The 26,175-nt window shown below is 49.1% G+C and overlaps 1 protein-coding gene across 6 annotated transcripts in view; it reads right to left on the bottom strand.

Annotated features, from left to right (window-relative positions):
• Sh3pxd2b (SH3 and PX domains 2B) overlaps nt 1-26,175 on the bottom strand; it is a 116,072-nt gene that overhangs the window by 12,802 nt on the left and 77,095 nt on the right. For 2 of the 6 annotated variants that reach the window (XM_039087130.2, XM_063268957.1), the window contains one exon: nt 25,263-25,388. In XM_039087130.2, coding sequence (XP_038943058.1) covers nt 25,263-25,388 — 126 coding nt within the window. Of the gene's footprint in view, nt 1-3; nt 7,001-13,321; nt 19,435-25,262; nt 25,389-26,175 lie in introns of those variants that run through there. The other 4 variants (XM_039087129.2, XM_063268956.1, NM_001398763.1 and 1 more) reach the window with 4 other exon arrangements.

Below are 26,175 nucleotides of genomic sequence, written 5' to 3'. Positions count from 1 at the left end.
AATTCTTTTAGTCTGTTTACTCCTAGGTGTCTACTGGTGTGGAATTCTTTAATTAAGGTCCCAAAGTCTTTGGCAGAATTTCTCTTCCATCCGTGATGTGTCTCCATCCATTGTTAATATGTGTATATGGTATGAGTTGGTAACCCTGATCATCTTCCAAGGATAGGTTGGCTGTTGGGCAGGCCAGGGTCTGGAAGAGTTACTGGTAAATGTGGGAGAGGCCATTTGGCTGCCTCTTGAGCCATCAGGTATGCTTTATGGTTACAAACGGCTTCTGAAGTGTGTCCCTTTTGGTGTCCTGGGCAATGTCTGATGGCCAGTTTCTTATGGAAGAGGTCTAGGATCTCTTGTTTGTTTTCCATTGTTTTTCCTTCAGCAGTTAAGAGGCCCCTTTCATGGTACATTGCCCTGTGAACATGAGCAGTGGCAAATGAATATCGACTGTCAGTGTGGATGTTAACCACCTTGTGTGTGCCCAGTTTCACAGCCACAAGGAGGGCTATTAGTTCTGCCCTTTGGGCTGACTTCCTGCTTGGGAGCAGAGACAGCCATGATGTTTGGTTCAAGTCTACCATTGCTGCTCTTGCATACCATCTTCTATGTAGCTGCTTCCATCCATGTACACAATGAAGTTCAAGTCAGGCCAGGGCTGGATGGTCAGATCTGACTGGGCCCCATGTATATGTTGCAGGGTTTCCAAGCAGTCGTGTATCAGTGGGTTTTCCAAGTACAGATTAGGTAACAAGGTGGCAGGGTTCAGTGAGGTGCTGGGGTCAAAGGACACTTGGGGATGGTTAAGCAACAGAGACTCAGAGTGAGTTAGCCAGGCATTTGAGATCCTTGGTCGGGGAGACTTTTGAGAGCTCTCTCTCCATAGCACGAGGGGTAGTTATGGTCAGATGTTGTCCTAAGGTTATTTTGTGTGCATTTTCAGAAGGGTAGTGACCACTATGATCCTCAGGCAGTTTGACCATCCTGCTGCTACTGGGTCCAATTTCTTAGACATATAGGCCACTGGCTGTCACCAGGAGCCCACATTTTGTGTTAGCACCCCTTTAGCAATGCCTCACTTTTCATCCACCAACAAATGGAAGGGCTTGGTTATGTCGAGTAGGGCTAAAGTCAAGGCAGACAACAATGCTGACTTCAGATCTTTGAAAGCCTTCTCGCTTTCTTTTGTCCATTCCTGCCTCTAGTGGCTTCTAGAGCTGGTTAGCCTTCTCAGCAAAGCTGGGTGTCCCGGGTCTACAGAAATCAGCTGATCCCAGGAATATCCTATATTTGGTGCCTGGTCTTAGGTGTCTGAATGTCTAGGATTGTCTCTTTATGGGCTTGAGAGAGGCTCCATTCAGCACCCTTGAGCTGGAAACCCAAGTAGATTACCTCAGATACAAAGCCCTTTGGGGCAAGACCCTATATTCCAGTTCTTGTAGGTTTTTTAGGAGAACCTCTGTCGCCTCCATACAAGAGTCAGCCTCAGCAGCCACCCAAAGTAAGTCATCCACATATTGGAGTAATGACACTTGGGCATAGTCTGCCTGTACTCATGTAGGTTCCGGTGGATGGCTCATCAAAGATGGTGGGCAAATTTTTAAATACTTGTGGTAGTCTTGTCCAAGTCAGCTGCCCACTGAACCCGTTTTTCTGGATCTTGCTATTTAAAGGCAAAAAGTTTCTGGCTGTTCTTTTTTTTTTTTTTTTTTTTTTTTTTTCGGAGCTGGGGACTGAACCCAGGGCCTTGCGCTTCCTAGGCAAGCGCTCTACCACTGAGCTAAATCCCCAACCCCGTTTCTGGCTGTTCTTAAGCAGGGGGATGCTAAAGAAGGCATCATTTAAGTCCAGGACTGTGTAATTTTGTCTAACAGATAGTAGGGTACTCAATAGTATATACAGATTTGAACTGTTGAGAAGTTATCTTCCACCCTTTTGTTTACCTCCCTTCAGTCTTATACTAGTCTATACTCTTCTCCTATGGGTTTCCTAACCAGCAGAAGGAAGAATGTTATGGAATCAGGATGCCATGATCACAGAGGCAGTTGATATGGGGCCTGATACCCTGGAGGGCCTCTGGTGACAAGGAGTATTTGCCTCACCATGATAGGGCTAGCCATGGCTTTTAAATCTACCACAACAGAAGGCAAGTGAGAGGCCAAACCTGGAGGATTATTTTCTGCCCATATCTAGTGTATCTGGTTGATGAGTTCTTTTAGTAGGGGTAACGAGAAGTTTGCTCCTTGACCTTCTGGTTTAAAGTGGTATTCGTCTTCTAACGAGAGGATGCAGACTAAGGTTGAATCTCATTGGACGGATATACTCTGGTATCTATTCCTCCTTCTCGGGAGGAATGAATGTGAGCTCTCCTTCATTTCAGGAGGTCCCTCCCCAGTAAGGGATAAGGACATTCAGGAATCAGCAAGAAGGAATGAGTGATAATCTGTTTTGCCCAAGTCTACTTACTGCTTGGTGGTCCCTGGGTAAGATTTAGTGCCTATGGTACCTTGGACCAGAGTGGTTTCCCCCGGGTTTCAGAGGCTTTTTCCCCACTGTTAAACAGTTATCTTAGGCCAGGGAGGGGATGTGGAGCCTTGATGGCCCCAGTCTGTCAGTTTCATGATGGCTTTAGGTTCTTGTTTTTGTTTTGGGGGGAGGGCATATATTCTTCCAATGGCTCATTTCCACACAGTAGGCACATTGATTTTTTTTCGAAGCCTTTGGCAAGGTTGGGATTGTATAAATTGGTTGGTTTTTCTCTTGTCATTTAGGGGTCTTTGAAGGCCTGCACCTCTTGTATAACCTCCTTGTGGCTTCTAGGCTGTGACCGGAATTCTTGCCAGTTTCTTTGTTTGACCTCTTGACTCTCTCTTTTATTAAAAGTCTTTTGGGCAATCTCCATCATTGTCAATTGGGGTGTAGCTGCGATAGGTATGCAGGAGCCTTTCCCAGAAGGAAGCCAGGAATTCCATGGGACCAATGGGAGGATCTGCTAATAGATACCACCAGGCAATGACATCAGGGGCCTGCCTGATCAGGGTGACCCAGATGACAGGGAACAATGACCTGGATCAGAGGGAAACCAGGGATCTTAAAAGACTTCTCAGATGCTGAAGGACAGCTATTAGAGTTCACAAAGAGCCCTGAGTTTACCAAGAAAGACTTTGTCACCAGACAGGTTGGTGGCCCCTCTGAAAGTCTTGGAAATGGCACAAAATTGCTTCAAGATGGATGGCAAGGGTAAAAGGATTGCACTGTAATAGAAATGGAGGTTATACAGAGGAGAACGGTGCCAAGGAACAGTCTGAAAGCAAAAGACAGACACTGACAGAACTGGTTTTAAAAACAAACACAGCAATGGGCGTTGGGACTCCCAGATGAGAGTCTTGACCAAGTCCAAAGGGGATTGGATAGTAGTTAGTCCCCCTCTACCCAGAGGGAAAATGGGGCATCCTCTGTCCCCTGGCTACAAGAGGAATGTGTCCAGCTTCTCTTCTATGAGCCCCAGAGTCTAGACCACACCAGTAACAAACCCAAAACAGGAAAGAGTTACCTCCTTCATGGAGGTGCTGACTGGCTTTTCTGGTATTGAATAATATCTGATGGATGGCCTCAAGGGTAGACAGCTACCCCGGTGAGCCCCCAAAATGTTGGGGTCTGGAATAGCTGCACACTGACCACTTACTTGGACACTGATCTCAGGATAAAGGTTTATCGAATGATTAATTCAGGCTGATCAATCAGGGTCACACGGAGGACCCAGAGGCAAGACTGTGACACTGGTTTGCTCTTAGGGTAGGCTTTTTTATAGGAAAACCAAGCACAGAAGACAAGGGGGAGCAGGATTGCATTCTGGCTAACTAGACGAAGTATTACCAGCTGACCTTTAAGCCGATTAGTCCTAAGTGAGGTGAGGTGATGGTTAGGGGGTTTTCCAGAGTTCTGAGATAACAGAGCATGAGTGATACACTCATAGCAATGTGACCTTCTGGGAAGTGGAATCTGAGAACCTGAACTTTATTCTACCTTATGAGCAAAATGGAGAGTAAATATAAAATGGCTACAGTTATGTTAAAAGGAGCAGGCCTTATCAACGAGGACAGAGACCATCCTGTTCATCTCGTGGTCCCCATCTCCTCCACATATCCCCACGACACCCTTACTGCTCAACTGTTGAGCTGAATTGGGGCAACAATCTCAAAATGGGTCTGGCTGAAAACAAAACAAAACAAAAGATTGAAGATAATGTAAATCTCTGTGTTTATTGTGGTTCTTTGAAAACCAGTGACTGAAACTCAACTCAAATTGACTAAATAAAAGAGCAACTTGCCAGGGGTTCATTGACTGACTCTCAGGCACTGCTGGGCCAGTGTTTTACACAGTGTCACTCCAATGCTACCGTTTGGATCTACTTTTCATTTCTTTTGTCTGGCAAGCTCCATCCTTGAAACGACAATGTAACAGCATGCAGACTGAATCTTGCCTGCTTGGCAGACCTGGAAGCAAAAACTCCAGACACTGATAGGAAAAAGGAGAAAATAACAAGTCTTTTCCACCATCACCATCAAACTCTGCAGCAAAGGTCCTGGGATCCAGTCCTACCAGCATGGCTTGAATTCTGTAAACCAGGCTACACTTATTGGCTAGATCTAGGTCACATGTGCTCGTGCCTACCAAGGAATGGAGCTGGTCCCATCTAAATGACTGAGGGGAAAGTGGTTCCTTAAAGGCAAATGGGGGTGATGCTACATGAAGAAAGGGAAAAAAATAGGTCATAAGAAGCCAAAACTCAACAAATGTCCATGCAATACAAGCAATAGCTCACTCATTGTATGTGTGCACACGTATGTACATGTGTACAAGTACAAGTGTAGCACCTTAATGATCCTCATGTGAAGTCTGAAACCTGAACTATTCTAAAGTCACAAACTTGTTGAGCATTGACATGATGCCACAAGTGGGAAATTCCACAGGATAACACTGTTCGTGTTTCCAGGAGGCATCGGGGAGAAGACTTCATGGGTAAGAGCATTTGCTGGGCAAGCATGAGACCCTGAGTTCAAAATCCCATCACCTACTTAAAAACTGGGCGTAGAGGGCAGGGCTGATGGTGGGGAAGCACGATGATCACTGGGGTCTTCCAGCTGCCTGCCTAGCTCCAGGTTCAGTGAGAAAAACCTGGTAACAGTTACGTTTCAATCATCAACTCAAACAATCAAGGTTCACCTGGGAGAAAGGCCTCTGAGAATGTCTGTGAGAGATTATCTTAATCACATTAATTAATGTGGGAAGGTTCACCCACTGTGGGCTATACCATTCCATGGGCTTGGGTATTCTCATTAGCTTTGTCAACTCCATACAACCTAGAGTTTGTATGAAAGTCTCTGAGGAACTGCCTAGATCAGATTGGCCTGTGGGGGATTGTATTAGTTGATACACATGGGCTCAGCCTACTATGGGAGGCGCCATCCCTAGGTGGGTGGTCATGGGTTGTATAACAAAGCTTCCTAAGAGAGCTAGCCAGTAAGCAGTGTTTCTCCATTCGTTCCTGCCCTGGCTTTCCCTAATGATGGACCCTGTTACCTAGAAGTGTAAGCCAAATAACCCCTTTCCTCCCCCAAATATTTCTTAGAGTGTTTTGTTTGTTTACAGCAGCAGAACGAAACTATAACATTAGGGGTCCCAGGCTGTGTAAGGGGCTGAGCACCGTGCATAGTTTAATTTACTGTTCTTGACTCTGGATGCACTGCGGATGACCAGCTGCTGCAAGTTTCTGCCATCTTGCATTACCTGCAGTGATGAGCTGTACCTGAATTATGAGCCGAATAATGCTTTTCCCCTTAAGTTGCTTTGCCATGGTATTTTTATCACAGCAACAGGGATGAAACTAAGATAGACCCTCTCTCAAAGGAATTAGGCACTGAAAAGTAGAAACGGACACTCAACATCCTTAGGGTGTATACCTTGCAGCCCATGTGTGCACACATATCACATACACACATCATATAAGTACACACACACAAATAAAAATAATTAAAAAACAAAAATAAACAAAATTTAAAAAAAATTAAAATAAAATTCCCACTGTCAGGCTATCAGTGAGCCATGAGTGAATTTCGTATTAGGCTTGGTCTCTTCCCTAACATATCTCATTGTGCAATGTGCAAATATTTCAAGATCTAAACTCCAAAGTGATTCTGGGCCCTAAGATAGTCATCCTGTGTGGGTCATATATGTCCACAGGCTACTTCTGTACAGGCTAATTTTGTTAATTGTACTGAACACGGTAAGTCATTTACAATCTGCCACACAGTAAGGACAGTAACGGCACTGCCGTCAACTGAGTCCCAGAGCTGTGTGAACCGTTCCAGCCCTGCTAAGAGGTGTAATCTTGTCACGAACCCCATGCCACAGGTACTGTCACTGCCTGTGTCCTGCTGGCAAACATCTCAGGTCTCTTAATCTGTTTAACTTCTGTGTCACACCAAGAAAACAAATCAGAAGCAATTTGGGTTTTTCTTGACTCTTTTCCTCCCTCTTCCACTCCGTCCCATCTGGGCCTGTTCACGCAGCAAATGCTGTGTGAGATGAGAAGCCAGGTCTCCCCGCAGAGACTCTGGAAATGGAGAGAAGGAATAGCAGAAGACCTTTGCCTAGAGGCTCCACTCAGTCTGGTAGAGGTGACAGTCACATAAACAGCAGATCACAATGCAGTGTAACTAACATGATAAAGCTATGGTCTCTGTAGCAAGTTGAAAAAAAAACTTATTTTAATTTTTTGGTGGGATTTTGAAGGGATGATCAGATAATTTTAATTACAATCAAAATCATTTCAGCCATAGGCTCCACTGAGGTGACTTAAGTGGGTTGGTCCCGTTCACCGTCACTTGGAGAGTCTGAAATATACCTGTTGTCCCCGGCTGTCCTGCTGACTTCCAGAGAATGACTTCCATTGTTCTCCTTTCTTACCACATCCGTCTTCTTGTTGCATTGCTGTTGCTCTTGAGACCTGACAAGGCGTAGCAACGAATCCATCATATTTTAAAGGGTGAGCAGGTCAATGTGTGCAGGTCAATGTGTGCAGGTCAAACGCATGGTTGGCGCTGAGTTCTGTGCACTTGGGACTTTCCAGTGATCTCTTTTGTGCTAATGACCGTACAACCTGTATTTGGTGTTGCCTTTAATGTCTCCTAAAGTGTGCTAACGTCCCTGTCTCCTGACGGTAGCGAATGGGCAGGCCTGAGAGTCAGGATCCCCACCATGTGACTAACTGCCCAGCTGAAACAGGATGCCAGTCCATTTTCTCCCAACTTTTTTTTCCCCAAACTGTACAAAGCTTTACAATTATTGTCACAAAGAAAAAGCCTCCTGTTAAAGGGACACATTTAATGCCTAAGTCATTCTATTTATAATACAATATTGAAAAAATGCTGGTACAGGTGGGATGTGGGGACAGCAGTGATGGATATAGAGCCACTCGGGTCAAGTTTTAATAACGATGCTGTCACGCTGAGGGCTTTGGCCTTTCTAGGATTGTACAAACAGATCCCTCTTTCCTGCTTTGTGCCCCTCAGCCCTTGTTTTTTTATTTTTTATTTTTTGCAGCTGTTCTACTATAACCTACCACAGCGTCGCCTGCCCTTCATGAGGGGGTGTCCTGGTTATGCTATAAACACACCCTTCTTTCCCCGAACACGCCTGACTTAGAGTAGACTCCAGAAAGAAGATGGGTATTCTGTACTCTCAGACACAAATGGAAGTTCCAGGGTCGTCCACATAGGCTCCAGGCCTGGGCTCTTCTTTCCAAGGCAGCCCTCCTCCAGGAAATCTGTTTGCCTTGAGTCTGGGCCATAAAGGAGGGGCCCGCTCAAGGGGCCTGCATTCCTAGCTGATGTGTGTACAAGGGAAATGCCCAGCCAAGAGCATGTTCTCTGCAGATGTTACTGACTCCCTGTTGGAGGGGAGGGGTAAGCTCTGTCTCTGATGGACACAGTACCAGCCCCCCCCCCAACCCACACCATGGGCAGAGACTGTTTTTAGAGGGAGGCTTCTATACTGGTCTTCCTGTCTACAGAGCGCTTTGCTGTTTCCACAGAGTCTGTCTTCAGCACAGTAGGTCGATACTCTAGCTGAGGATGAATATCCGAAGAGTGAGGTATGTACTAGCCATGTGAGCCTGTGGTCTGGTACCCACACCTTCCAGAACGTGCCTTCAGATATAAGATGGAGAACCCTAGATGGGGGCTATGACTGCACCAGCACAGTGCTTGCTGCACAAAGGCAAGGACCTGAGGTCAGATCTCCAGACCCAAGGCAAGAGTCAGGCATGTCTGCCCTGCTTGAAACCCCAGGAGGTTGGAGACAGGTAGGTCCCTGAAGCTCATTGGCCAGCCTGCCTAGCTCGGATTTGTATTTAGGTTCAGAGAGAAACTTTGTCTCAAAAAATAAAAAGTGATCGAGAAAAGACTTGAGTGGGTGTCAAGCCTTTAATCTCAGAACTGGGGAGACAGAGGCAGGCAGGTCTCTCAAGCTCAAGGCTAGTCTTGCCTACACAGAAGTTCCAGATTGGACCAGCCAGGGATACACACACACACACACACACACACACACACACACACACACAGAGGGAAGAAGGAGGGAGGGAGGGAGGAGAGTGGAGGGGAGGGGAAGGGGGAGAGGGAGGGAAGGGATAGGGAAGGGAAAGGGAGAGAAGGAGGGGAGGGGAGGGGGAGGCAGAGGGAGAGGGAGAGGGAGAGAGAGAGGGAGGGAGGGAGGGAGGAAGGGAGAGAGAGAGAGAGAAGGGTAGGAGGGAGGGAGGGAAGGAAGGAAGGAAGGTAGGAGGGAGGGAGGGAGGGAAGGAAGGAAGGAAGGAAGGAAGGAAGGAAGGAAGGAAGGAAAGAAAAGAGGGAATGGGTATTAGTCCTAGTCTCTGATGGTCTTTTCCATTCCTGTCCTGGTTTTGAATAGTTGAAGTATGTCCTGGGGATAGAGAAATTCCCAGGGACTCTTCCTTCTAAAACATGCATTCCTTAACTAAAAACCTGCCAAGGGTTAAAATAAAAGGCAGTTAGATACAGACACTTAATAAGGTGCAGGCCTCACTCTCCTGCTGTGGGGAAGAGCTGAAGCGTCTTTGTTTTGAGGGGGTATCTCCTGCTGTAGCTCTGCCTAGCTGGGAACTCAATATGTACATAAAAAAGGCTAACTTCAAACTTGCAGGAACTCTGCCTCTGCCTCCTGGGTGCTGGGATTACAGGCACATGCCAACATAGCCATCTGAAGATGTGCGCTGGAGATCTGAGCTGATCTCCTCACGCTGGTATAGCAGGCGCTTAAGTGTCTGAGTCATCTCCTCAGCCCTTAGCTGAAAAAGTTTTGAAAAGCTCCAATTCTGGGAAGAATTTACTTTCATAAACAAGCCCTTTGTGGTGGTTTGAATATACTTGGCCCAGGAAGTTGCACTCTTCGGAGGTGTGGCCTTATTGGAGTGAGTGTAGCCTTGTTGGAGGAAGTGTGTCATTGTGGGGGTGGGCTTTGAAGCTCTGCCCAGTGTGGAAGAGTCAGTCTTCTACTAGCAGCTCCTCCTGCTCCATGCCTGCCTGGATGATGACAGACTGAACCTCTGAACCTGTAAGCCAGCCCCAGCTAAATGTTGTCCTTATAAGACTCACCTTGGTCATGGTGTCTGTTCACAGTGGTAAAACCCTGACTAAGACACCATTCCTTTGCGGACCAGGAAAGCCAGGACCTTGTGAGGGCCCTTTGCTTCCTGAGCATGTTAGGTGAACTCTAGTGTGAGCTGACAGTGCACCTAGCCAGTTGCACATACCCGGAGAGCATGTCTGCCCTAGTGACAGAATGCTCGGCCCTCTTTCCTGTCTCCCTTTCCCTTCTGAGCCTGGTGCTGGTGCTTGCCCCGAAGCAGCCCACCAAAGCCAATTATTTCTCTGAAGTCCTTATCTCTGAAGTTTTATCTTAAAATTTAGGTCAAGGGGGTGGGGTGAAAAAATTTAGGTCACTTTGTATTTGTTGCACGGCACACTCTTTTTTGTGTTCATATGGAGATATATGAAGTAACTTATTGATTAAATTGCCCAACTTCCTACTGACCATTCTATTTCAGACTGTCTATTTAGGGGTGAGAAGGAAACTACAGGAGCCTTGTGTCTGTCTGTCCTGCCACACTGTTGCCACGTGTCACTGGGGTGCCAGTTCTAGTCCAAAGTGAATCTTCCATGGAATTTCTGCATCACCCGGAGCTTGCACAAGCTTTTGTTCTTTCCTCCGCCCTGTAGAAAGGGAACCCCAAAAAGGAGGGGGTTCCTCAAAAAGTTCCCAGCTGGGGAGTCTGTTCATTCTGGCACTTCCAACTTCCCAGGCTGAGGAGACTGCAAGTGTGACTTCATACCAAAGTGATCTATTTGTGCCCAATGAGGGTGAAATGGATTCTGCCTGACCAAAGCTTCTCCTGTATCACCATTAGAGTAAGGTGAGTCTCATGGTACAGCGTATCTAGGAAGGCTCCAAACACCTGCCCCACTAAGGCTCCATCTGTCAGTGTGCAGAGAGGTAACTGCAGCAAGGCTGGGTGGGCATAATGTATGCACACACATATGTAAATACATGCACATGGTTACAATACACACATGTTGGAGATGGTGTAACACTGATGTTGTTAGTGTTGCTTAGGTACAATCTTGGAAGCTGTGAGTAGCTTCTGAAGGCGGTCATATTTTTAAAAAGTACTTTATTCATGTGTATGGGTATCGTGTCTACATATGTGTCAAGGCACCATGTGTATGCCTGGTGTCTTAAGAGGTCAGAAGATGACATCGGATCCCCTTAAACTGGAGTCACAGAGATTCTTCGTGGCCATCTGGATGCTGGGAATCAAACTCAAGTTCTCTGGAGGAGCAGCCAGTGTTCTTAGCTGCTGGGTCATAACTCCAGCTCCAAGGTGCTCATCTTTGATTTTTATTACAGCACAAGGAGGACATTTTCACCTGCTTTGCTTATACACATATTATGTATTGGCACCATAATTAGAATAGTGTAAATCTAAATACCAAGGGTGTATAAGAACTCTGCTATCTCGAGGTGGGTACAAGCTCAAGTTTGACCAACCATTTTCATTCAAGAATGTGGTCGGAAACTAACAACGGGGAGCTATGGAAAGATTATGGTGGTCCTTCAAATGCTTCAACATAGGGGTGGGGGTTGTAGCTGAGTGCGAAGAAATGCCTGCTGTGAAAGCAAGAGGTCCTGAGTTCAAACTCCCAGGCTCTGCACAGACATCGCGCATGGCCTTGAGTGCACGTAACCCCAGCACTGTGGGATGGAAAGAGGCAGATCCCGAGGGCTCAGTGGCTCCAGACTTAGCCAAGTGGGTGAGTTCCAGTATTAATGAGAGGCGCTGTCTCATCACAGAAGATGGGGAGGGTAGAGGAAGATGCCTGGTGTCATCTTCTGGCCTCTGCACATTGCACCCAGCAGTATAATCCACATACACACATGGGATCACCATGCGACCCAATGACTCTACAAGAGCGAAGACTTCAACAGGCATTTGTCTCTTTTAAAAACGTAACCGCTATCGTTGTTGTTGTGTGTGCCTTTATGCGTGTGTGCCACAGTGCCCTTGTGAATGTCAGAGGACAACTGTGGAACTGGTTCTCTCCGTCCACAGCAGCGTTAGTCACAATGGCCAAAAGATGGAAGCCGCTCACTGATGAATGGCTACAGGAAGTACAAGCTGATGCATAAAGGGATTCTGGTATGTTCTACAAGTAGATAGACCACGAGGGCACTGTTAAGTGAAGTAAGCCAGTCAGAAAAGGACAACGGTATGACCCCAGCTATGTGAAGTACCTAGAGTCGGTATGCAAAGCAGAAGGTAGAGTGGGGGCTGGGAGTGTGGGGAGGGAAGAACGGAGAGCCATGTTTTGGGATTTCAGTTGCATGGAAAAGCTTTGTGGGCAGATGGTAATGGCTGGGTAACAATGTGCATAATGCCACGGAGCTACAGCAGAAGCAGCCACGACGGTAACTTTTAAGTGTAATGTGCCACAGTAAACGCAGGGGATGGGGATCCAGGAAGTCCATGCTCGCAGCAGCCTGAGCACAGCCCAGCCCCCAGCTCTCCAGGATCATTAGGTCACTACAAACTTCCAAGGTAAGGGCTTTCAGGCCTCTAGAGCCTTCTCTGAGGGACTTGGTCAGAGCTCTCCAGGTGAGCCTTCAGAGGGTTCTGAGAAGAGTCAGTGAATCTGCTCTTCCCTCCCACCCGTCCAGGTCGCTTTGCTGGGTAGGACACGAACATGAAGGTCAAAGGCTTCAGACAGGAGTAAGGGGGCGACAGGCTACCGTGACACTGTAAATGGTTAACACTTAGGCTCTGCAGCAGACTATGCGCTGTTTGGCAATCTAAAATGTCTCGCCAACAGCGACTCTCACCAGATACGCTTTGGAAACAACGGGTTAAATTTCACCAAGCATTCGATGCATCTTCATCTTCCATTGCTAGAGCTTTTGTGTGCCCAGGGGACATGGAAGGCTCCGCATGCAAGGATAACCAAAGAGATTTGACCACAGAACCCCTCTTCATATCACGTTGTGAGGTAGGTATTCCACGAACACACTTTGGTACAGTGCTATGAAAAATGATAAAATGGGAGGTCCATAAATACTAGGCCAGAGGGTGGCAAATGACCTTGGGTTTCCTCCCAAGACCACCTTGGTTCTGCCTTTGAGAAATTAATAAATCTCTCCTGTGAACAGAGAACCTGGGCAGTCCGGTAGTCCAACTATGGCTGCCTCCTTTCTCTACTTTCCTGCACTTTTGTTCACCAGAAGACAGTGCCAGTAGAAGCACGGCTCCCTGGACATGTGACATTTCTACTCTTTAGGAAGAATTGAGACACTCCCCAAATACGATGGCTTTCCCTTGTGGGTTTACCCACCCCCTCCAGCATATATAAAAGACTCTCAGTCTTTTACCAAGGCCCAGGGAAGAGTCTTCTGGACAATCCTGAACAGCTTCCGTTTGTTTCTCTTCTTCAGATGCAAAGAGCTCAAGTCCAGACACCGGGGCGTGCATCTCTTTCAGTCAGATAAAACCCACAAGGGCTGGAGAGATGGCTCAGTGGTTAAGACCACCGACTGCTCTTCCAGAGGTCCTGAGTTCAAATCCCAGCAACCACATGGTGGCTTACAACCATCTGCAATGAGATCTGATGCCCCCTTGTGGTGTGTCTGAAGATAATGATAGTGTATTCACATACATAAAATCCTTAAAAAAAGCCCCAAAAAACAAACAAACCCACAAACGCTCCATCTTTACAACGAAGCTTGAAACCAGTCAAGCATGTTTATTATTTTAAAAAAAAGAAAAGTCTAATGGTATATAGTCTCTACATGCTACGGCTAGGTGTTTACCCCCTGCCCCCTCACATTAAACACTCACAGGAAATAAAAGCCACCATCAGGACCTGTCAGTTGACCTAGGGGGTGTGAGAAGAACTGAGAACCCAGGGGTCCCCAGCACCAGCCGTGGGCACACAAATACAATGGACCACGCGCTGCCTAGAGCCCACTGTTTCTGGAGGGGTTAGAAGCAACCTAGCTCCTCAGTGGCCCTGAAACGGGAGCCATGTATGGCTAAGGTGGCCACAGTTTATCACACTCCCTGGTATGTAAGAGAGGCGCTGCTCATAATTACAGGGCATAAAGGCATTGCAGGCATAGTATGGGCACCTCCATTGCAATAGAATTGCTTATTGCTGTAGTAAGCCTGGTGGGGCACCTTTGCTCTTAAAAGCATAGAAGTGAGGGTGAAGGCCACTGGCGATGATGACACCGGGTCTGGTCTTTTGAAGGACAAAAGCTAAGCCCTCATTCTGGCGGGAGCTAAGGGGGTTTACTTGGGGGAGGAGTGCGGAGATAGGGAAGAAGATGGGACACTCACATATGAGGGGCTCGGTACCTCAACTAGATAGCACCGGGGACCAGGCATCACTCCCCAGAGCAGGGAGATGTGGTCTGTGAGGGCGGCCGCTCAGCAAGTGGCCCATGAGCAGGTGAGGAGTGTGAACCATTGTCTTAACTGTACAGCTGTATTTGGGGTCAGGTCAATCCTGCCGCTAGAACCTTAGCAAGTTAGGAACAGTCCTTCCAGGCAAAGGCAGATCCTGGGGCCTTGATAAAAATTAATTTCCTACCCATTCAGTCCATGCCCCTCTGACTTCAGGGAATTTTTGGCCTGTGGTAGGGTATGGCTGTCTGTCGGTATATACAGAAAAACCCTGAAGGAAAGTTTAGACAGCCGGTGAAGGGGGCGAGATTGCCACACTGTTCAGAGATGGCAAGGCCTCCCCGGGGTACAGTCTGTGTGGACACTTTAGAGCCCTGGGCTCAGTGGGAGGACAGGAGCTAAGCCATTAAGGTGCTTGTTTATCTGGGATGCTGGGATGGAGCCTGGGGCCCCACACATGCGGCCAGTGCGTTCTGGCTGCACTGCACCTCCAGCTGGCTCTTAGACGGTAGGGGCGGCTTCTTCCTCTCGCTAACGGCAGGGATTTGGTGACGAGCACTAGACTGTCCTAAGTTCTTGCACAGATTTGGCACCTGTTCTTTACTGAGGAGTGTGTGTCCTCACTTTCCACCCACTACCCAAGTCCCCAGTGGATTCAGAAACAGTTTAAGGTCAGGAACTGTGCCGTGGAAATCAACTCCATGGGGCAGTCTGGTGGCAGAGGCTTGAAAATGACCGAGAGCACCTGGTATGACTCTCGCCATTTCCAGGCAGGACATGAAGTAGCTGGAGCACAGACTTCCCCTCCTCAGCTTGCCGGCATGGTATAAGCATAAACGGCCAAGAGTGGCTCTGGCCAGAAAAATATAAGCAAAGTCTTGATCTAGCAAGTGGATGTCATCAAGCCTAAGTTTCCAGAGGCCAGGGTACTATAATTACTCTCAGAAAGACACAAAGTAGTCAGGAGCCAGAGAGCAGAGCCCAATCAAAAGGGGCCATCTGGCCTATGATTAATGTTTGGCCGGGGGATTGTGGGAGAGACATCTAAATTCAGAGACTTGATCACCAGCAGGGACTCTCTGCTGGTGGCCCATACCTGGACAAGGCGGGATGTGACTTCACTCTCCACACCTTAACTTTCCCATTACATATAATGGGGTGGTCCCTGTCATCACATCAACAGAGTCGATGTGAAGGTTAGTGGCGGGGGGGGGGGGGCACAGGTTTGTGTTGGTGATCTGATCTGTGATTGATTGGCCCAGACATTGCTATGATGGCCTTGGCAGATGCTGCACCCCCTCTCCCAAAGGAGTGACCACAGTCCTGGATGTTGAAAAGCTACGTCCCAGGCAAGGGAAACTGGGTGAGTGACTTGACTCTGCAGACCCAATTGCTTCCAGTCGCCCAGGGCAGTGATAAGCACTATGGCCTATGGGTCTTCCCATAGAAATCTTCAGGCTGTGCGTATGACCCAAGAAAAGCACAGTGAGCAGAGAAGGCACCCAACAGACACACCTACAGTTGACTGTCAGCACAAGGATAGGACAAAAGGCAAATTCTCCCATTGCCCACAGGAAGGCAGGCCTGCCTGCTCCACCTCAGCGGACCCCAGGGAGGAGGGAAGGAGGCATCTCCTGTGGAGATGGTAGGCAGAGCTCAGTTCTTCAGCCCAGGGTGATGCCCCCTCCCCACTCCCTGGTCTACCTAGACATAGCAGGGACTTGTAAAATTCTTGAGAAGGTTACAGAGAGCCAAGTGCAAACAAGATAAACCAAATAAACCAGCAACAGCAACAAGAAAAAACCCCTTTGCCTCTTCAAAGGTCTGCAAAACAGCTTCAAAAAGCTGTTCAAGGAAATGTGTCGAAACTCAAAAACCATCACCACTGCCAAAAAAAAAAAAAAAAGCCATGAGGCTTCCTGCACAGTGTGGGGATGTGCACAAGGCTCTGAAGACTCTCAGCCTCCCCTCTCCCTATCTGCCACTTTCCCCTGAGGCCCTGGGCTAAGCAGGAATGTCCTTCAGGTGCCTCCTACCCTGGCCCAGTGGTGGGGGGTGTTGGGGTACTGCAGGCTGAGCAGAGGAAGAGAGTGAGGGCGCCACGGTGGGTCAGAGGAAAGCAGAGAGGGCTAGAAAGGGGTGGGTGCAGAAGGGATCTGCTTGCACAGAATCTTTGGCACTGCAAGTAAGATGAGGGGGCTTCATGGTTCCCAAATCACGGTAAAACTTAGCCCTGGAGAGTTGCAGGGCAGGGCAGGGCAGGGCAGGGCAGGGCAGGGCAGGGCAGGGCAGGGCAGGGCAGGGCAGGGCAGGGCAGGGGTGTCTCCTCTTCTGCAGGAACTGTGGGATGGGATGGAGCTCTGCCCTTTCAACCCCACCCCTCTTTTACCCGAAGCCCATTCATAGGTACAAGTTGGTCTGGGCTGGGAGCTAGAAATCTGTGTCCTGATTTAACTCTGCAATAACTAAGTGGACCTCTCAAGGCCTTAGTTGTCCATTGGTCAAAATAGGGAGAGCTACCCTGGGCTTCTCCCAGGGAAAGAGCACGCTAAAAAGCAAACTGTTCTACAGGAAGCTGCAGCTGCTGAGGCAGGAGACTGTGGGCCCTTGGCTACTTTTGTTCTTAGTTTGGCACAGATCCAACTTCTGGTCCTTAGCCACCAGAGTCCACTTCAAGCCACCGAGGAACAGTGCCTCAGCTTCCTTTATTTCTCTTCCACACACGGGGTACCAGGCTAGAAGTTCTACACCAGCTACTGAGGATCCAGGGTATGCCCCGTCCTGCAGAAGCAGCTGTGAGTCCAGGGCAGTCACCACTGTCCCTTTGCTCATAACGTAAGGAAGCCCCCAGGCCACCTTCCCTGATACCTGGTCAACCCCCATCTCTTCCCTCACTGGTTTGTTCTTGCAGGGAGAAGAGCATGGGTGTTGGGATCAGGCAGGCCTGGACTCAAGCCTCCTCTAGCCACTTCCTTCCTAGCATGTCCTGGGACCTGTAGAGCCTCAGTTTCCTCATCTAGAAAATGGGTGCAATAGAACAGGGGAGGCCAGTTGACGGTTAGAACAAGAAGGCAGAAGGCCAGGGGAAGTTTGGCACCTACTGGGCAAAGAAGCACTCATGTGTGTGCCTTGTGAAGGGCTGGCCCCCTTACTTAAACAAATGTGGAGACGCTTGTTAACTAGGGATTGAGGAAGGTGGGCAGGAATTGGAATTTAAAAGTCCTGGATGGACCAGAGGCTTCAGGAGTGAAGCATGCTCCTTTAGGACTGATCACAGCCAGCATTTGGGAGGCAGGATAAACAAGTGAATCTTTAGGACCACCTCAGGGCAGCGGTACCTCCTCGGCACTTAGAAGATGATTCTCTCAGGACTCGGTTCTTCCTGGTACCAGCTATTCTGGGAACTGTGAACAAAGCCATTACTGGGCTTCTAGTAACATGGAGAAGTAAGAGCGAGCTGTCACAGGCTGTGTGGGCCGTCCCTCTATGCTACGACTGAGCACTGAGGTGTGGTCTGGAAGTTCTCCAGGTGCCCGGCGTCAGTTCTGGAGGTCTGCGAGTGTCACTGTCCTGCTTCTCTGGGTGACAAGACGTTGTCTAGGAGGATGGGTTCTACTACAGACAAGGACGGTAACATGGTTTCTACCTAGTGAAGGCTGTGGCTTTTGAGACTTCTGGAGATGCCACAACAGGAGAACCAGACCCCAGGCTACAGGATGTCTCTGCACCAAGCACTCTCCACCCTGAGAGGGAAGGGGCCACCAGCACCTCAATGGCCGCCTTCCTTGAAATGGTGTGGAGATTGATAAATTAGATGCGTCTTAAATACAGTGGGGAGGCCAGCAGGGACAGCGGGGTCTCCGGGAAGGGCGGGGAAGCTAGGGTTTCTTCCGGAGGTAGTTGGAAGGGATCCAGCCCTCCCAGGAAGGTGCCCCACTGAGGACCCGGCAGAACCACCAGCCACTGCTGTTCTTCTCCCGGACTTCAAACACTGTCCCTTCCTGGAAGCTGCTGGTGTCTTCGTCTCCTTCAAAGTTGGCCACGGCCACATACAGCGAGTCCTTTGGGCCATCGGCATTGAGGAAGGAAGCTGCTTTCTCTCTGGTTTCTCCCACCTTGCCAGCTATGCGTGGCCCCAGACCACCTTTGCCTCGAATGTCGTCTTGACCCACTGAGGAGTTGGAAAGGAAGGGTTTGGCTTTTGGAGGGACAAGGAGGGCCCGGCCTGAAGCGGGAATGGCTCTGCTTTCTTCACGCTGTGACCCTCTGACCTCTGGGAGGGGCCTGCACGACAATGGCGATGAGGAGGTTTTCTTGGGGGGTGGGGGTCTCCGAGGTGGGACCACAGGTCTTTGCTGGGTTGCTTCTTGGACAGGCACAGGCACATTCTTGGGCCCAGGGTCTGTGGTCTTGGCTGGCCTGGGAGGGGCTCGGCAGGGCGTCTCCTTTGGACTCAGCCCATCCTGTCTGCCAGACCTGTCCTGGCCACGGCCAGGTCCCTCCCCGGGAAGGAAGCTTCGGCCGAGGGCTGTGTCATGGCCCCCTGCAGCATGGTGGCTTTCTCCATCCAATAAGGCTTTCTCTTGAGACTTGGCAGGTCGGAGCTTGCTCCTGAGGTTGTAGATGTCCACTTGGTCTTCACCCTGAGCTGGCTCTGTCTTGGGGGAAGGAGTTGGTTTGGGCCTAACCTGAGGTCTAGACTTCAAGAACAGATTCTGGGGGTTGGGTTCCACCTTCTCCTCAGGCAGCTCAGCCTTGGACCTGGAGATGGGCCGGAGGTTGGGCTTTTTTACTTCCTTGGCCAGCACCTTGTGGCCACACTCTAACCCCATGTCATTTCTCAGTGGGAACTTGCTCTTGTCAGGTTTGGGCTCTGGTTTCTTGCTGTCCCGGGCCAGCGGGGCATGCTTGGCTGGAATCATCGGCAAAATCACGCCAGGGGGTTTGGGGGAGGAGCCCCGGTGCGGCTCCATCTTCTGTCTCTCCCTCTCCAGCAACTCTTCTTCAGACTTGATGATAGACTCTTTGCGTGGAGGGAGGCTAGGCTTCTCCTCCTGTGTGGGGTCCGAGATCTCCTCATATCCTGTTGACGCAGACAGATCTGAAGATGCCTTTCTTGGGGCCTCCTTTCCTCCCTTCCAGTCTTTGGACCACAGCATCCCAGAGTCCACAGCTCCGTGCGGTGCCTCAGGCAGGGGTCTGGAGGGACCCACTGCTTCTGGACCCGTATTGTTCTCCGTCGCAGCTGCCTCTCCAAGCCGGAGCTGGGTCATCTCATGGGGCAAGGGGGCCAGGAAGTTGGGCCTTGAGGCACTGCTGGTCTTCTTGTATTTGTCAATGAAGGTGGCTGGGGCCCAGCCCTCCTTATCCTCCATTTGAATGTACCACCAGCCACTCAGGCTCTTCTCAATCACCTAGAAGGGGGACAGGGAAAGCACTTAGTGTTCATAGCGCTTGGTGTTCATAGCGCTTGGTGTTCGTAGCGCTTGGTGTTCATAGCGCTTGGTGTTCGTAGCGGCTATGCCATATGAAAAAAGAGGGATCTTTAAACACAGGGAAAAGCTTCAGGTCCATGATGTGCCCTGCTTACGTTCATGGGGACTGAGGCTGGTGAACGAAATGGGTCTCACCCCCTATCTGCATCTCCTCCTGGTGCCTGCACCCACTGAGCTGAATGGCGGGCGCCCTTTGAACCGAAATTGATGATGTTTAAGACATGATGTCTCCTGCGTCTCTTGGGCCCAGTATCATCCAGGTGAATTATTGGAGATGAACAGTTACGTAAACTGTGCGAGACAGGCTGAAGTGTGCTCTCAGGTTCCCTACATGAAGCGTTCACCCTCGGTACTCCAGAGGCCCTTGCATCTGGATAAGGTCTATAGAGAGGTAACTAGGTAGGAATGGGTCATGAAAGCAGGCCTGAGATTTATAAATACAGAGCAGGGATCATGGGTATGGAGACATAACAAGAAGGTGGCTATCTGTAGGCCAAGGAAAGAAGCCACAGGAGATACCCACCAGGCACCTTGACCTTGGACTTCAGCTCCAGTGTCATAAGAGGGTAAATCACTGTGTCTAATCCAGCCCCAAGTGTGTATTTTGAAACACGGCAGTCCTAGAAAACTCACACCTGCGGTTCCCAGGCAGGTTCTATACACAGGAAAGCTAATGTTCACGATCTCCCCGTGATCCAGGGATAGCTGTCCCATTCTACAAGAGGCAGAGCAGAACCTCAGGAGAGCGGAGGACTGGGCAGAGGGTTCTGAGGGGGCGTTAAATGGGGGAGGGCAGGCAGCTGGGCTCTGAGTACTGCCTGCTGCTGCCCCTCAGGAAGATCAGTGCCTGGCCTGAGGAACTTCCACAGGAGCCATAGGAACCTGGCAGGAAGGACAGCAGTCACAGACTCAGCACCAGGAGACCCGACTCCAGAACCTGAAGTCCTGGGTACCAGCTCAGCGCCCTGCTGCCTGAATGATGACAGCGGCAGCAAGATTTGCTAATGTTCAAACAAGCAAAATCGCACTGTCCTCTCAAGAGCACGCGAGTGCGCTCATTATGTGCTACGTTAGCAGGCTAGAGGAATGGCGGCTGAGAAGAGGATGTGTCGGACAGGCAGGACAGAGTGAGGCTAGCAGGAGTGACAGACGAGTGACCAGTCTGTTATAACAAGTATTGGGTACAGTCCGTGGCTCACAGCCTTCATCAGCAATTCATCTCCAACACTGAGACACTGTGAGGGAGGGCACACGGATGATAATGAAGAGATGTCATCAGTGTGACTTTGTCACCCTCACACTCAAGGGGAAGGATGGTGGTGGTGGCAGAAACTCTTGCCATTCGTATTTTGTTTAGTTTAGTTTTGTTTTTTCTTTTGAGACAGGTCTCACTGTGCAGCCCTGGCTGGTCTGCAGCTGTCTATGAAAACAAGGTTGGCAGCACTCACAGAGATTGGACCGCTTCCGCCTACTGAGTGCAGGGATTAAAGGTGAGCGTACCCACGCCTACCTCCCGTGTGGGTCCTTAATCACGATTTTGTTTATAGAGAGAAGCCACATGCTGTGACAAAGGAAACAGATGCAAAGTCACAGGAACGAGAGAAGAGGAAGAACCTTTAAAACTAGACGGACCACAGTTCAAGTCCCTGCCCCATCCCTGACTGGCTCTACCCTTAGACAAGCATTTACCCACCACCCCTGAGTCTCATCTGTAAGACGGGCCGATATTGATCTTCCAGGCCTCCCGTCAGGCTTAGTCAGCAAGTAGGCAAAACGCCAAAGCATCGCCTATCCCATCAGTACCCGCTGCCACCACACTGCCATCTGAAGACGTGTTTGAAGGGTGAATAGTGCAGACAGTGAGCTGGCACTCACCGTGCCTGAGATGATGTAGATATGAACTGGACAGCAAAAGAGGAAACAGGAAACTGGCGTACGGAGCTCATCACATGAATCATCATGAAAGAGCAGCTCATTAAGCCCCAAGCTCTCGTGACAACCGTTCCCTCAAAAACCCAGTAGGGACCGTCAACATCTTAGCAGAGTAAAGTAGAAGTCTCGAGGTGGGTGGTGGCTATGATTTTGTTAGGGAATGCTTGACATGCTGGGTATGGTGGTACGTGCCTTTCAGCCCAGATCTTGGGAGGCAGAGGCAAGCATTGTGAGTTCTAGGCCGGTCTGGTTTTACACAGTGAGTTCCAGGACAACAAGGGCTGCACTGATGGGTTTGGGGAGCAGAGTGCTGGATATGAATTTGTCACTGGGCCAGCCTGAGCAAGAACAGAGAAGGGTCAGAAAAGGAAACGATGTGACATCACCATCGCACCCCGCTGCACGCGGCCACACCAGGTCCCAGTGCCTCCGTTGTGTTGCCGAGATCCCAAGGATCCCTGGCAGCATCTGAGCCGCATCCTGAGCCTGTGTGGCAGTGCTTGCTGCTCAGCCCTGTGTGTTAGTAGAACTGCAGGAAAGACGCTGTCAAAGAATCTCTGGCTTCCTTTCTCGAATCGCATCTAGAGTCTGTGTGCGCACACCCAACCTGGGCTCTACTACAGAGCTGTCCCCCAGCCCACAAAAGCTATGTCTTAAAACCGCACAGTGCTTATTTAGCTCTCCAGGGAAGAAGCCCTTCCTAGCCTACAGTGTGGGTTTCTGGTTTCAAGATGGAACGGACAGTTGTCTTTATGTAACGCATGCAAGGAAGAAAGCCGTGGGTCTGCGGCCCAGCTCAGAGGGAAACAGAGGCAAGGGGTGATGCCCCACAGTTCCTCAGTGGGGTGGCACAGAGTTCTACAAGGGGTAAGAGACATTGGGCGTGGCACTGAGGGGGGTGTGGGAGGGAGCAAGCACCTGACTGGGGAGTAACTGTGAAGACACCACACAAACAGCCATTCTGGCTGGCTTCTGTCCTTGGTCCTGTTCTCGTATGGGAGACTGCAGATAGAAACCGTGAGCATGCAGGCTGGGGTCACAGAGACTTGACGCTGCTCTGTGACTCGCTCAGGAGTCTCTAGAAGCCAGCAAACCTCTGTGTGTCTTTCCACGGACTGACTCGCAGACGCCGGGTCCTCTCCTTCACTCTATGATGCTTGGCAACGGGACTTGGGCTCTCACATATGCTAAGCAACTAATCTATTTCCTAGCTCTGGCCCCTGCAGCCAAACACAGGCAATGGAGGAAGGGCAGTAAAGATCAGTAACAACACCAAGAACTGATGACTGAGGAAAAGAGAGTCAGTGATGGCACCAGTCAGTGGTGGTGAGTTAAACCGCCGTCCTTAGACAGAGAAGAACTCAAAAGGCCAGGTGAGAGCAGAACAAGCAGCTGTGAGAAGGAACCAAGGATGCACAGTAATGGGCATTACAACCATTGAAGAAAAATGGGGAACAAACTGAACAGCTGAGGAACAAGTTAATGAGCTAAGATACTGAGCAAGATGCCCTAAGCTGAACCATTCACCATAGACTGCGCTCTCTCTCTCTCTCTCTCTCTCTCCATATATATATATATATGTATATATATACACACACACATATATGTATATATATACACAATATATATAATGTATAATATATTATATATTTATATATGTATGTATATATTCTATAGGCAGAATCTCTATATATAATATACAATATACACACATACATGTATGCATGTATATATTCTATAGGCAGAATATATATTGTATTGTAGGTTGGAGTTATATTGCATTGTTTTTGGGAAAAATGACAAGCCAAAAAGTCTCTACATGATCCACAGAGATGAAATCTTCCCACCCTCCCCCACCGAGATAGGGTTTTTCTGTGTCGCCTTGGCTGTCCTGGGACTTGTTCTCTAGACTAGGCTAGCTTCGAACTGACCGAGATCACTCTGCCTCCCGAGGGCTGAGATCCATGGTGTGTGCCACCACTGCTCTGCTAATTTTCCTTTTAGTGCTCGTCAAAATCACGGGATGATGTCATGATCCTGGGAACATGTGGTGACGGGATTATAGGTCTCACAGAGATGAGCGGATTTAATCTCTGCCTCCTGAAGTGGGATAGGAAGCTTCTGGCCAAATTTACTCATGATGGAGGTAGGGGTGCCAGGGGCCAGATCATCTGTCCTGTCAGGAGGCATCTTTGCTAGTTCTCTAGTCCCTGTTCTTTGCTGCTGCTATGTTACCTGCAGGGTTTCTCGAGAGCACGGGAAGCATCTTTCATCCCTGTGTTTGAGAACATAAAAGAAACATACAAGATAGGAAGGACTTACCTTGGTTACCTAGGGATCAGAGTATGGGAAGGACAGGACAGAAGAGAGAGGGGAAGCAGATGGTGGCAGAAAGAGGAACATAGGATATCACCCAAGGGTTGGTTCCGTGGGTAAGAATATTTTTGTAACACTAATGACCCAAGTTTGATCCTTGGACCACTGGCTGGCTCAGGTCTGTAACCCCAGCCTCAGCAGTCCTACGGCAAAATGGGAGCTGGAGACAGAAGTACTACCCAGAAGCTCACCTAGGAAGTACAGTAGCAGAAATAACCAGAGACTCTGTCTCAAAACAAGGAGAGAGACCTGTGCAAAAAGTGTCCCCTGTCCTCTGCAAGCAGTGAGTGCCATGCACTTGATACACAAATCTTCTTAAAAAGTTAGAGAGGGGCTGGAGAGATGGCTCAGTGGTTAAGAGCACTGACTGCTCTCCCAGAGGTCCTGAGTTCAAATCCCAGCAACCACATGGTGGCTCACAACCATCTATAATGAGATTGGATGCCCTCTTCTGGTGTGTCTGAAGACAGTTACAGTGTACTTATATATAATACATAAATAAATCTTTAAAAAAAGAAGTTAGAGAGGGGCTGGAGGCATAGCTCAAAGGGTAAGAGCACTGGCCATTTCACCAGAGGACCCAGGCTCAGTTCCAGCACCCACATAGCAACCCACAACTGTCTGTAATCCCAGTCCCCAGGAATCTGATGCTCTTTTCTGGCCTCCACAGACATTAGGCACGTGATATACAGACATACATGCAGGCAAAACATCCATACACATAAAAATAAATAAAATTGGAAAAAAGAAAAGAAAGTACAAGCCAACCCCACAGGGCTATTGCAGTGGTTTCAATAGGTTTGGTCCCCCATAGATTGTGTTTGAATGTTTGGCAGTATTAGGAGGTGTGGCCTTGTTGGAGGGGGTGTGTCACTGGGAGGGTTGGCTTTGAGGTCTCATATACATGTTCAAGTCTGTCAGGAGTCTCTTCCTGGCTACCTTCAGATCAGAATGCAGAACTCACAGCTCTTTCTCCAGCACCATGCCTGTATGCATGATGCCATGCTTCCTGCTAATGATAATGGACTGAACCTCTGAAACGGTTAAGCCAGCCCCAATGAAATGTTTGCCTTTAGAAGCATGCCTTGGTCATGCTGTCTCTTCACGGCAATAAAACCCAACCTAAGACAGCCATATATTGTATAATTCCACTTCTAGTCTGAAGGACCAGGGTGAGTTGATGTGAAAAGAGAAACCAGTGCTCACTGATGGGACAGGGTTCCTGCTAAGGGCTTTGGAATCAGAGTGTGGTGATGGTTACACAACTCCAAGAAAAGAAACCAATGACTTGTACGCTCGAAGTGGCAGACCGTTTGGGATGTGATTATGAAGATAGAAGCATAGCTTAATAAAGCCGCTAACCTCCTCTCCCCTCCCCCACAGCAGGAGGTATGATGAGAGAAGCCAATGGAGAAGGAAGAATAGCACCAGATGCTCACCTCCACCTTTAGGCCGGCCTGGAAGCTGATGCCATCTGGGATGGTGGTCTGGAACTCGGCAATGGTGTAATATTCTTCTTCCACCTGGGGTGGGATGGGAGGCTTCGGCAGGTTGAGGCCTCGAGGCTGGCAGGATTACACACAGGGCTGAGTCAGGGTGGCATTTAGGGACTAGGGGTACACAACATCGAGCGGTGCTAGGAAGCCCAATTAGCTTCTAAAGGGCAAAACGAAGAGGACTTGACTGTCACCTCCTAGTTGAGGACCCCCTGGCCCTTCAACTTTTACAGTTACAAGTAACATCCGGGCACATGTGAGAACTTGGGAAGGCACAAAAGGGTCTGGATGTAAGAGGCAGCAAGGCTGTGGGAAGACTTCAGTTCTTCAAATCAGACCCAGTTGGGCTGGAATGCTGACGAAGGGCCATGCCAAGCCTCTGCCTTACCTCCTGTAGAATGGGTATCCTGGCTTGGTACATCTGCTATGACCAGTAGATATGCTACCGGGTGACTCACCTGGCATATTTATGGTGCTGGGAAGATACCCAAGAAATGGCAGATATTTTCAGAGAGCCCCTCCCCAGGGCACTCCCTTTCCAAATTGATTGTGATCACCAGTGTTTTATAGTCTGAATATCTGTATACACAGTGAGTCATCGTGGTGATGGGACCCAAGTTCAAACACCAGATACACAGATGCTCCACGTGTATCTAGCCAGGGTTGAGCATTTTACGATATTTTTAGTGTGCCTGTGATCTGTCACATGAGCTCAGGTATGGAATTTTCTTTCTACTTTTGAGCTTTCCACATTGGTGCTCAAAGTGTTAAGATTTGGGAGCATTTTGGATTTTTGGATTAAGGATGCTCAGCCTATATTGGTTAAAAAGGTACCTATAGGTAGGGCATGGAGGCA

Source organism: Rattus norvegicus, chromosome 10 (genome assembly GCF_036323735.1).
Source record: "Rattus norvegicus strain BN/NHsdMcwi chromosome 10, GRCr8, whole genome shotgun sequence".
In the NCBI taxonomy this organism is placed as follows: domain Eukaryota; kingdom Metazoa; phylum Chordata; class Mammalia; order Rodentia; family Muridae; genus Rattus; species Rattus norvegicus.
Note: the sequence above shows the minus strand (reverse complement) of the source record. Positions and strands in the feature narration are given on the sequence as shown.